General features: G+C 39.1%; 1 protein-coding gene across 2 annotated transcripts in view; it reads right to left on the bottom strand.

Moving 5' to 3' along the window:
* Positions 1–13,726, bottom strand: part of EHMT2 (euchromatic histone lysine methyltransferase 2) — a 135,154-nt gene that overhangs the window by 100,364 nt on the left and 21,064 nt on the right. For both annotated transcript variants that reach the window (XM_053721981.1, XM_053721982.1), the window contains exons 5-8: positions 11,338–11,422; positions 435–502; positions 124–267; positions 9–56 (exon numbers count right to left, since the gene is read on the bottom strand). In XM_053721981.1, coding sequence (XP_053577956.1) covers positions 9–56; positions 124–267; positions 435–502; positions 11,338–11,422 — 345 coding nt within the window. The remainder of the gene's footprint in view (positions 1–8; positions 57–123; positions 268–434; positions 503–11,337; positions 11,423–13,726) is intronic.

Raw genomic sequence — 13,726 nt, 5'->3', positions numbered from 1 at the left:
GCACTTACCCTCTCAGACTGGTTTCCAGAACCCTCCTCTTCTTCCTCCTCTTCCTCCTGCATCCAGATAAATGAATTGTGTAAAACATCGTTCAGATGCTCTCTACAAAATGTGCAGCCTTACCTTGCTATCACTGTCTCCTTGCTCCTCAACTGAAAAGCTATCATAAAAAAGGCTAAATTCAGCCCCCACCTCTGGTTCCCATTCATCCTGCTCGCCACCCTCCCGGGAGGAACTAGGAGCTGTTGAGGGAGGTACCAGTGCACCCTATGGGGAGAAGAAGGACGTATTACAAAGACCAATAAGGAGATTATTGTTCCCCTTTCAATTTTCCCTCCACAAGTATACCCGTGGTCTTCTTTTACAACCAGTCCAAGACTATCACATTATAACCCCACCACAAGTACCCCCCCATCTTCCTTCATGATCATCACCTCCGTGTTGCCGGATCTATTTACGGACAAATCTGACCCCATCGAATCATCTCTCTTCTGTGTGGAGTCTGGGAAATAACCAACAGAAAGAGCAAGAGAGAGATCTCTATTTCAATTGTTATCAAACAAGTAAAAAGATTATAGCAAAACCAAAATTATCGGCCATATGCGAATTAGAACTGAAAAGTTTATTATACTAAATAGCTAAATACACTTGTGAGACTTTAGAATATTTTGTAAAATAAATTACATTTTGTGGTAATTTGGTTTATACTAACTGGACATAAAGCAAAAAGAAAATTTATGCTTACCTGATAAATTTATTTCTTTTTTGACACGAAGAGTCCACGGAACATCTTTATTACTAATGGGATATTCACCTCCTGGTCAGCAGGAGGCGGCAAAAAGCACCACAGCAGAGCTGCTATATATAGCTCCTCCCTTCCCTCCCACTCCAGTCATTCGACCGAAGTTAGGAAGAGTAAGGAAAAGCCAAGGTGCAGAGGTGTCTGAAGTTTACAATAACTCACAACCTGTCTTATAAGAACAGGGCGGGCCGTGGACTCATCGTGTCAAAAAAGCAATAAAATTTATCAGGTAAGCATAAATTTTCTTTTCTTTTTATGACACGATGAGTCCACGGAACATCTTAATTTCTAATGGGATTCAATACCCAAGCTAGAGTACACAGGTGATACGGGAGGGACAAGACAGGTAACCTAAACAGAAGGCACCACTGCTTGAAGAACCTTTCTCCCAAAAGCGGAATCAGCAGCAATAAAAGTATCAAATTAGAAGAACTTAGAAAAAGAGTAAAGAGAAGACCAATTTTGCAGCCTTGCAAATCTGTGCCACAGAATCCTCATCTTTGAATGTCCATGGGGAAGCAACATCTCTCGTAGAATGAATCGTTATTCTTTCCGGAGACTGTTGTCCAGTAGTCTCATATGTAAAACGTATGGTACTCTTCAGTCAAAAAGAAAGAGAAGTAGCCTTAGCTTTCTGTTCCTTAAGTTTTCCCGAGAAAACCACAAACAAAGAAGAAGACTGACGAAAGTCCTTAGTCGCCAGTAGGATAAAGTGTTAAACACACCACATCCAAATTGAACAGAAAAAGGATTAGGACACAAAGGAGGAACAACCATCTCCTGATTAATGTTCCGATCAGAAACTACTCTTAGGAAGAAATCCAAAGTTAGTACAAAAACTACCTTATCTGATAAAACATAAGGAAAGGAGACTCGAACTGAAATGTCGAGAGCTCTGACAGTCTCTGAGTGGAAGAAAGCACAACAAGAAACAAAACTTTCCAAGATAATAAGGAAAGCATAGGCCCAAATGGAGCCCCTTGAAGAAATCTCAAGAACTAAATTAAGACTCCATGAAGGAGTAACTGGTTTAAGCACAGGCCTGATACTGACCAAGGCCTGACAAAAGAATTGTACATCTGGGACATCCGCCAGACGTTTGAGTAACAAAATAGATAAGGCCGAGAGTTGACCCATTAGGAAACTCATCGATAAACCTTCTCCATACCTCTTTGGAGAAAATACAAAATTTTAAGAATCCTAACTCTACTCCATGATTAGCGCTTGCATTCACACCAATAAAGATATTACACCATATTCCATGATAAAGTCTTCAAGTTACAGGCTCACAAGCCTGAATCACGGTCTGTAAGACCGAGACAGAAAAAAACCCCGCTTGGACAGAATTAAGCGTTTAATCCCCAGGCAGTCAGTTTCAGAGAAACTAGATTTGGGTGAAGGAAGGGCCCTTGAATTAGAAGGTCCTTCCTCAATGGAAGTCTCCACAGTGGCAGAGATGATATGTCCACCAGATCCGTATACCGAATCCTGCAAGTCCAAGCCGGTGCAATGAGGATCACTGACAAATTCGCAAACTGGGGAAATAGGTAAGCTAGATTGAAAATCCAAGTTACCACCAGGGCGTCTAACAGTACCACCTGAGGGTCCCTGGACTTCGACCCGTACCTTGGAAAATTGGCTTTCTGCCGATATGCCATGAGATACAATTCTAGCTGACCTCCTTTGAGAATCAAGCTGGAAAACACTTCCGGATGGAGAACCCACTCTCCCGGCTGAAAGGTCTGCCTGATCATGAAGTCCGCCTCCCAGAGTACACCCCTGGGATGTGGATCGACAATAGACATAAAAAATGGGCCTCTGCCCACTGAATTATCTTGGATACCTCTGTTATCACTAAGGAACTCCTCGTTCCTCCCTGATGAACTGAAGACATGTGTCCCACTGGGACTAGATAAACTGGACTGAGAATAACTGGGGCCAGGCCAGAATAGTATTGAAGATCGCTCTCAGCTCCAGAATGATTATAGGAAAACCAGACACTGGGGGGTAGTTATCAACGTGTCAACTTTCCTGCCTTCGCCGGCCCAATACGCCCGCCTAAGCTCGCCTACCTTCGCCGCCGCAGACCTTAAAAAATTTGCCTAAGTTATCAAAAAAGCTGTCAAAAAGCCGCGCACCAACTACCCGGCGATGAGCAGCGGACTGTGAGAGTTATCACTCATCCGATCTCGCTGCTCTTCGGCTTTTTTACAGCTTTCTTGCTAGCCTGTCACTAAGCACCCACACTAAACTACACTGTTCTACCCCCTATACCGGCGCCCCCGGAGCCCCCCGCAACTAAATAAAGTTAGTAACCCCTAAACCGCCGCTCCCGGACACCGCCGCAACCTACATTATACCTAGTAACCCCTATCCTGCCCCCCCTATACCGTCGCCCTCTATAATAAAGTTATTAACCCCTATCCTGCTGATCCCGCACCTCGCCGCAACTAAATAAATAGTTTAACCCCTAAACCGCCGCTCCCGGACCCTGCCGCAACCTATATTAAATTTATTAACCCCTAATCTGCCCCCCCTACACCGTCGCCACCTATAATACATTTATTAACCCCTATCCTGCCCCCCACTACACCGCCGCCACTGTAAGAAATTTATTAACCCCTAAACCTAAGTCTAACACTAACCCTAACACCCCCCTAACTTAAATATTAATTAAATAAATCTAAATAATATTTCTATTATCAACTAAATTAATCCTATTTAAAACTAAATACTTACCTATAAAATAAACCCTAATATAGCTACAATATAAATAATAATTATATTGTAGCTATCTTAGGATTTATTTTATTTTACAGGTAACTCAATTTATTTTAACTAGGTACAATAGCTATTAAATATTTATTAACTATTTAATAGCTACCTAGCTAAAATAAAGAGACATTTACCTGTAAAATAAAAACTAACCTAAGTTACAATTACACCTAACACTACACTACAATTAAATAAATTATTCCTATTTAAAACTAAATACTTACCTGTAAAATAAACCCTAAGATAGCTACAATATAATTAATAATTACATTGTAGCTATTTTAGGTTTTATATTTATTTTACAGGTAACTTTGTATTTATTTTAGCTAGTGAGAATAGTTATTAAATAGTTATTAACTATTTAATAACTACCTAGCTAAAAGAAATACAAAATTACCTGTAAAATAAATCCTAACCTAAGTTACAATTATCATTAAATAAATTAAATAAATTAAATACAAATAACTACAATTAAATACAATCACATAAACTAACTAAAGTACAAAAAATAAAAAAAGCTAAGTTACAAAAAATAAAAAAATAGGTTACAAACATTTAAAAAATATTACAACAATTTTAAGCTAATTACACCTAATCTAAGCCCCCTAATAAAATAACAAAGCCCCCCAAAATAAAAAAATTCCCTACCCTATTCTACATTAAAAAAGTTCAAAGCTCTTTTACCTTACCAGCCCTTAAAAGTGCCTTTTGTGGGGCATGCCCCAAAGAAAACTGCTCTTTTGCCTGTAAAATAAAAATACAACCCCCCCAACATTAAAACCCACCACCCACATACCCCTAATCTAACCCAAACCCCCCTTAAAATAACCTAACACTAATCCCCTGAAGATCATCCTACCTTGAGTCGTCTTCACTCAGCCGAGCCACCGATGGAACTGAAGAGGAGATCCGGAGCGGCAGAAGTGATCCTCCAAGGGGCGCTGAAGAAATCTTCCATGTGATGAAGTGATCCGCCAGGCGGCGCTGAAGAAGTCTTCCATCCGGGCGATGTCATCTTCCAAGCGGGGTCTTCAATCTTCATACCGCCGACGCAGAACATCCTTCTTTCCCGACGGACTACCGACGAATGAAGGCTCCTTTAAGAGACGTCATCCAAGATGGCGTCCCTTCAATTCCGATTGGCTGATAGGATTCTATCAGCCAATCGGAATTAAGGTAGGAAAAATCTGATTGGCTGATTGAATCAGCCAATCAGATTGAGCTCGCATTCTATTGGCTGATCGGATCAGCCAATAGAATGCGAGCTCAATCTGATTGGATCAGCCAATCGGATTGAACTTCAATCTGATTGGCTGATTCAATCAGCCAATCAGATTTTTCCTACCTTAATTCCGGATTGGCTGATAGAATCCTATCAGCCAATCGGAATTGAAGGGACGCCATCTTGGATGACGTCCCTTAAAGGAGCCTTCATTCGTCGGTAGTCCGTCGGGAAAGAAGGATGTTCCGCGTCGGCGGGATGAAGATTGAAGACCCCGCTTGGAAGATGACATCGCCCGGATGGAAGACTTCTTCAGCGCCGCCTGGAGGATCACTTCATCGGATGGAAGATTTCTTCAGCGCCCCTTGGAGGATCACTTCTGCCGCTCCGGATCTCCTCTTCAGTTCCATCGGTGGCTTGGCTGAGTGAAGACGACTCAAGGTAGGATGATCTTCAGGGGATTAGTGTTAGGTTATTTTAAGGGGGGTTTGGGTTAGATTAGGGGTATGTGGGTGGTGGGTTTTAATGTTGGGGGGGGTTGTATTTTTCTTTTACAGGCAAAAGAGCAGTTTTCTTTGGGGCATGCCCCACAAAAGGCCCTTTTAAGGGCTGGTAAGGTAAAAGAGCTTTGAACTTTTTTAATGTAGAATAGGGTAGGGAATTTTTTTATTTTGGGGGGCTTTGTTATTTTATTAGGGGGCTTAGATTAGGTGTAATTAGCTTAAAATTGTTGTAATATTTTTTTTAAATGTTTGTAACCTATTTTTTTATTTTTTGTAACTTAGCTTTTTTTATTTTTTGTACTTTAGTTAGTTTATGTAATTGTATTTAATTGTAGTTATTTGTATTTAATTTATTTAATGATAGTGTAGTGTTAGGTTTAATTGTAACTTAGGTTAGGATTTATTTTACAGGTAATTTTGTATTTCTTTTAGCTAGGTAGTTATTAAATAGTTAATAAACTATTTAATAACTATTCTAACTAGCTAAAATAAATACAAAGTTACCTGTAAAATAAATATAAATCCTAAAATGGCTACAAAGTAATTATTAATTACATTGTATCTATCTTAGGGTTTATTTTACAGGTAAGTATTTAGTTTAAATAGGAATAATTTATTAAAGTATAGTGTAGTGTTAGGTGTAATTGTAACTTAGGTTAGTTTTTATTTTACAGGTAAATTTCTCTTTATTTTAGCTAGGTAGCTATTAAATAGTTAATAACTATTTAATAGCTATTGTACCTTGTTACCTATAAAATAAAAATAAATCCTAAGATAGCTACAATATAATTATTATTTATACTGTAGCTATATTAGGGTTTATTTTAAAGGTAAGTATTTAGTTTTAAATAGGATTAATTTAGTTAATAGAATTATTATTTAGATTTATTTAATTAATATTTAAGTTAGGGGGGTGTTAGGATTAGTGTTAGACTTAGGTTTAGGGGTTAATAAATTTCTTACAGTGGCGGCGGTGTAGTGGGGGGCAGGATAGGGGTTAATAAATTTATTATAGGTGGGGACGGTGTAGGGGGGGGCAGATTAGGGGTTAATAAATTTAATATAGGTTGCGGCGGTTTAGGGGTTAAACTATTTATTTAGTTGCGGCGAGGTGCGGGATCAGCAGGATAGGGGTTAATAACTTTATTATAGAGGGCGGCGGTATAGGGGGGGCAGGATAGGGGTTACTAGGTATAATGTAGGTTGCGGCGGTGTCCGGGAGCGGCGGTTTAGGGGTCAATACATTTATTATAGTTGCGGCGGGGTCAGGGAGCGGCGGTTTCGGGGTTAATATGTATAGAGTAGCTTGCGGTGGGCTCCGGGAGCGGCGGTTTAGGTGGGAATAACTATTTAGTTGCGGCGGTGTAGGGGGGGCAGATTAGGGGTGTTTAGACTCTGGGTACATGTTAGGGTGTTAGGTGTAGACAGCTCCCATAGAAATCAATGGGATGTCTGGCAGCAACGAACTTGTACTTTCGCTATGGTCAGACTCCCATTGATTCCTATGGGATCCGCCGCCTCCAGGGCGGCAAATTGAAAACCAGGTACGCTGGGCCGTAAAAGTGCTGAGCGTACCTGCTAGTTTTTTGATAACTAGCAAAAGTAGTCAGATTGTGCCGCACTTGTGTGCGGAACATCTGGAGTGACGGAAGAATCGATCTGTGTCGGACTGAGTCCGGCGGATCGAAGTTTACGTCACAAAATTCTACTTTTGCCGGTCTCTAGCCTTTGATAACTAAGGCGAATCAGCCTCGCCACAAATACACTGCAGAATTCCAGCGTATTTGAGGTTGACGGCTTGATAACTAGAGGCCTCTGAGTCCAAATTCCCTGAGCCTTTATGGGACCATAGACTGTTCCCCATTCTAGAAGGTTGGTGTTTGTTATCACAGACAGCCAAGATGGTCTGCGAAAGCAGGTTCCCTGGAAATAATGATCCAGGGACATCCACCCTTAAGAAAACCCTTGTCTCCTGCTCTCCAAGGAGACAAATTCATATAATCTCCGTTCCAAAGCCTGAGCATGATGACCTGCTAACGTCTGAGAAGAAACCAAGTAAACGGGATGATGTCCCATGCCACTACCATCAGCCCGATACCTCCATGCACTGAGCCACTAATGGCAGAGGAGAAGACTGAAGAAATAGACTAGAGCAAAAAGGTTTTTAAATTTCCTGATTTACCAAATTTACCATCCTGGTCAATATCACAGAAAGGCTAACAACATTTCCATATGAAATCTTGCTTGAAAGATTGCGTTGTCTTCAGAAAGAGCGCGCCAGCGATGGCCTATAACCGAGCACCGCCAACATCAAAACCAGACTCCTATTAGAAAATTCCGGGAGCTGTGGCAAAGTCAAAGGACCAAGCCACAATTGGGAATGCTTGCCTGAGAATGTGAAAATGCAAGCACACGTTGGATAAATCCGCCTTCATAAAAATGACCCTCCTGGATCAAAATAAAATTGGAACCAATAGTTTCCACCCTGAAGGACGGCACACAGGAATTTGATTAGATTTTAAAGATCTAAAATAGTACTGAAGGTTCCCTGGAACCACTACCAGATTAGAATAAAATCTCAAACTCTCAAACTCGAAATCTTGAAAGGAATTAAAAAGTAATCTTAACCAAAACGTGTGCCACTATGGTAAGCCTGAAATCTTAGCTTCCTGCTAAATACTTGAAGGGAAGCATCTGAAAGAAAGGAAATGACCGACTCAAAGGTCTTTATTTCATCCTGGACTTAATTGAAGAGAATGTCTGGTCTAATGGAACCAGATAACGTATGATCCAGTATGCTGCCGTATAAGCGACAGTGGCAATACTAAGCCTACCGCACCTGGTGTTCCCAGACGGGCCCCCATCCAGGTACTGACCAAGCCTGGTCCTGCTCAACTTCCTAGTTCAAACAGGATCTGGTGCATTAAAGGCAGCTTGGCGATAGACACCTGATAAGTTGCCATTGTTGAGCAACCCCTCTAACCTTTTATCCCTAGGATCCTTAAAGGAATAACTATCCTCTATAGGAATAGTAGGACTCCCGGCTAGCGTGGAAATATTCCCTTCCACCTTGAATACAGGCTGATGGCACTCCTTGAAGAGTCCGCTATGGATAAAAATCTCTTCTAGACATAGGAAATGGAGAAAAGAAAAAAGGGTACCTTCTCTCCCATTCCTTAGCATTGATCTTGGTACGACCTAATATTGACAACCCCCATGGTATCGTTGTCGTCCTGAGTAGCTAAAACCTCCTTAAGTAACAGACGGAGGTGTTCTAGCTTAAATCTGAAAAATACAACTTCAGTATCAGCAGGAGGAATTATACTGTCAGAAACTGAGATTTTATCCTCAGATACTACCGAAGTATCCGCTTCCTCACGTCTAGGAGAAGACCTTGAGATAGTAACAACCGTGACAGGAACCTCACTCACTGAATTTATTTTTCCTCTTGCGCTCTCCCTGCAGCATGGGAAAAGCCGACAACGCACTAGAGGCCGTCTAGTTACAAAGGGTAGCGATGTCTTGCAAGGTAACTCCAGGAGGAGCCGCGGAGGAAGCGCAGGACACTGGTTGAATGGACGCTAAGTTTTTAGGACACTTTAGGAGAAGGCTGCAGAATGTATGAAACATTGTCAGACTGCATCTTGAACAGCATCCAAGACAATTTTGGCTCTTAAAAAGAAGTTTATCTATGAACTGTAAAATCCTCTCAGTACATGAAGAACAGAGAGATTTGTTCATCAAAGCATAAAGTATATGAAAAACATCTTTATTCTCATGTATGTGTCTTTAAATATTAAACGTAACGATATTAACGTATTCACCAAATTATAAACTAAAAATTTGATGTTACTGTGTCTTTAATTGACAAAATAAACTCCCTTATTTTGGTAAAAAAAATGAATACTAAAGAGAAAATCCCCAGACCGCCGCTAAACAATGCTGAGACGTGTGTCTGCTAACATAGGGGAATACAATTATTAGGCCTCCGGACTCATTAAAGATACCCTACAAACACAGACTGTGAAGCCTCTCTGCTGCGTGACCAAACACAGCAGAGGAGACCCACCATCACTCCGATACATCGGGCTTAGGGCTAAGAGAAAAAAAGTGCGCAAACAATGACGCGCATAATAGCTCCGCCCATCGGGAGAAATAACAGCATGGCAATCTGAGTAGTAAAAACCTCCTGGTCGGCTATATAACATAAAATGAGCCGTTCATTGAAAAAGTCTAGTTGCTCAAAAAGGTTAATCCTCCCGGTCGGTTAGAAATATTAAATAAACCGTTGGGAGTAGGAGATTGCCCATCATACAAACAAGAATAGCTGTACAGCAGACACAAACCTACCGGCCGGCTGTTAAATTAAAATCAAGCCGTTGACAGTTGCTAACCAGTCGCACCAAACAAACGCAAGAGCCACTTCTCCACGTCCCCAGTGCCTGCAGTCACTGCCCTATGACTTATCCTCTCCTAGGGATAATGTCATCTTGTGTCCATTGTATAAATTAAAGTGCCAAATTTTTTTGTGTACAAGCCCCAGAAGAGAGAATTTAGCACTTACCTGAGAAATCTGCCCGGCAGGAAGGCAGTCCATCCGGCTTGCGAGGTCCTCTCCCTCACATTGGCCTGTGGAAACAAAAAAGTACTGAGTATTCCTCTCTCAGACTTTCACGAACAGGGCAGCATACAATCTATGGGAGGCGCAGTGAGAATTATGGCCCACAAGTTCCCATTGCTCTAAAGCCACCAAAAGCTCTACTGTAGAGACTGATATGGACTATGGCTACACCCTAGAACAAAGCAGCACTCTCTGGCACTACTTTAAAAATAATAAACTCTTGATTGAAGGTATCTTTTCTAACACCTCACTTTACCTCTTCCTATCACTAACGTAAGCAAAGAGAATGACTGGGGTGGGAGGGAAGGGAGGAGCTATATATAGCAGCTCTGCTGTGGTGCTCTTTGCCGCCTACTGCTGACCAGCAGGTGAATATCCCATTAGTAATTAAGATGTTCCATGGACTCATCGTGTCATAAAAAAGAAATTGATTTTAAAGAGCTTTTTCTTTTTCATTAATCTGCTTATCAAGATACAAGTAGGTATCAAATTCAAAAAATAAATACCCTTAAAGGAGGTCAAAATTAAAGTTTCATGATTCAGTATGGCGTTTTAAGAAACTTTCCAATTTACTTTGAATATCAAATTATGCACAGTATTTTTATATTCACACTGAGGCCCCAGCTCCTACTGAGCATGTGCAAGAGTTCAGTGTTTACATATATTATACACATTTTACTTCTGTAATTACCTTGTATCTAAGCCTCAGCAGGCTGCCCCCTTATTTCAGTTCTTTTGATAGACTTGCATTTTAGCCTATCAGAGCTGTCTCCATGGTAAATTCACGTGCATGAGCTCAATGTTATCTATATGAAACACGTGAACTAATGCCCTCTAGTGGTGTAAAACTATCAAAATGCATTTAGATTAGAGGCAGCCTTTAAGGTCTAAGAAATTAGCATATGAGCCTCCTAGTTTTAGCTTTCAACTAAAAATACCAATAGAACAAAGCAAAATTGGTGATAAAAGTAAATTGGAAAGTTGTTTAAAATTACATGCCCTATTTGAAACATGAAAGTTTTTTTTTGGACTTGACTGTTCCTTTAAGCCAACATTAGGTTACAATTAACAATTAAGTTTTTTTCAATATTTGTTCCACAAATGATCACTAAATCAATTTGTTACGTTATGCAATTAATATGCACCTTGGATAGCTTAAGTAACATTTATAAATAGCATATTATAGTATTGCAAAGTATTATCCTGCTCTCAGCCGGTTACTTCATGACCTGGTTGACAACATCTACTCTAGTGACTGATCACTATTTTATAAAACCGAAAGGGGGATTGATCTGTGAACTACTCATTACATTACAATGCTTTTTCATATGAAATATATATTTAAAAAGTAGGGTTTAATGATTATATGTAAAGCACACATCTGCTTCCCACTTGATCTCCCTCTATAACATACCAGGACTGTCTCTCTTCTCAGTCTCTGCTTCCCTTCTAAAGTTAGACCTTTCTCCATCAGAACCGAAAGATACATCCATTGCTACCTATAGGACAGATAATGCAGGTATAAAATATATGTACATGTATAAATAAGCTCTTAACCCTATAAACAACATTCGTAAATGCTGTATTTTGGCATATAAGATGCTGCGCATATTTAAAAGGCAAGACTTTCAAATAAAAAATAAATTTTGGTTCTAAAGGAAGAAAGATATGTAGAGGGTTTGCACATAAGAGATATGTCAAAGGAATGTGGTAGAAGATTGTATTTTTTTCAATAAGAATTTTTATCAGTGTTGTATCTTATATGTAGGGATGCACCGAACTTTCGACCGCAGAAACGTTTCGGCCGAAAATGGCATTTTTGGTTATTTCGGTTTTTGGTTTTAGTGCCTGTTATTTTTGGTAAAATTATTGTGTAGCATATTTCAAATGTGATGCTTGCTGTTAGTTCATTACTTGAGTTACGGTTTTGCATATAATAATAATTTTCTAGGACTATACTTTATTTGGATAATTGGTAAAAAAAAAAAAAAAAAACCCTGTTAAATCTGATTCTGTTACACAGAATTAAATAAAGAATAATACAGTATATTGATATTTAATATTGTTTTAAGTAGGGATGCACTGAAATTTCGTTCGCAGAAATATTTTGGCCGAAAATGGCATACTTTTTTACGGTTTTTGTTTTTTGCCTGTTTTTTTTCTTGGTAAAATTATTCTGTATCATATTATTGTTTTAAGATTTTTTTGTCCAATTTTAATGTGTTATTTTCAAAAAGTATGATTATTTTATTTTATTGGCTTGCAGTTTTTTAATTAGATTTATTCATGAAATAGTCTAATTATGCAAAACAAAAACAAAAAACATTTTCGGTTTCCGGCCAAGTGCATCCTGGATTTTCGGTTTCCACTTCGGTCCAGAATTTCCATTTTGGTGCATCACTACTTATATGCCAAATTATTACACTCTTGAAAGTTTTTTCCCCCTCTATTTTTAAATGCTTTTCTAGTCCATTTTGTTTTTTATTCTACATCTGCTCGTCCCCATCTAAGGCTTCCGAAATGCATAATAATAATAATAGAATGTCTGACAGGTTCTGTAGATCTACCGAGGAGGCTCATTTACAACAAGGAACATTTTCTTTAAGGTATTTAAAAATGTTTTACAAAGATTTTAATATATACTCACATAAAAAAAAAAAAATATATATATATATATATATATATATATATATATATATATATATATATATATATATATATATATATATATATATATATATATATAGAGAGAGAGAGAGAGAGAGAGAGAGAGAGAGAGAGAGAGAGAGAGATATAGGACACCTTGTAAGTGGTGACTGGCTGAGCAGAATATGGCCATATTGTGTGACTAAGATCCCATCTTTATTTTTTTAAAATCTAAGAAATATTAAGAAGGCAATTTTTTGCAGCATTAAGAAAAAAGTTTAAATACGTGAAATAATTTGTGGTCTCATGTGTTTTGAGGTGTGCCAATACCTGTTTCTAAATTATATGTGTGTATTTTGGTCACTTTGGCAGCACTCCACAATATGTGCATTTTAAAAACATATGCTTTTATTAGATGTGCTTAATCAAAATTTCTCGCTGATTTATCACTAGGGAAAATGACCAAAGCCCTTTAGTTTAAAGCACTCCACCCAGTTCAGGTGTGTTCCAGACACAGATATTTAACTGTGTGTATATAAAGCCAGGAAACCTCATCACATTTAGTCTGGATGAGAGGTATTGTAATGTAAAAAATACTATATAAAGATATATAGTATTAGTATACGCAGGCTACAGAACCAATAACCATAGAATATGACCATATAATGTTTAAATAAAATTGAAACCAACAATTAGTTGATGAGAAGTGAAAAATAAACTGATAAAGAACGAAAACAATCTCAATACAATTCTAAACCAATGTGAAAAAACCTAGGTAAAGAAAGTTCATTAAATAATAATGTTGATGAGGAAGGAGGAGGAGTTTGGAGTAAGAGAGTGTGCTCCAGGCTACCACACCCTGTAGCTTGATCCTAGGCGGCTTTTCTTTTGCGCGCCTGGCTCTCCCCTAGACTTGGGAAAGCCTTGCTACAGCACAAGAAAAAAAAAAAAAAAAAAGTATTCCATCTGTGCTACCCAGGTAGCGCAAGTTTCCAACTGCGCTAAATAAGATCTGACCCACCAAGAGCTTACTTTGTTTGGCAGTCTATTAGGTAAGCTCCATTTCTGGTGGAGGATACAGGAAAACCAGAAGGCGGGCTTCCCACTCTCAATGCTGCCATCGAAGTGGGGTAAGCAGCCCAGAGACATTGTATATA

Source organism: Bombina bombina, chromosome 7 (genome assembly GCF_027579735.1).
Source record: "Bombina bombina isolate aBomBom1 chromosome 7, aBomBom1.pri, whole genome shotgun sequence".
Classification (NCBI taxonomy): domain Eukaryota; kingdom Metazoa; phylum Chordata; class Amphibia; order Anura; family Bombinatoridae; genus Bombina; species Bombina bombina.
Note: the sequence above shows the minus strand (reverse complement) of the source record. Positions and strands in the feature narration are given on the sequence as shown.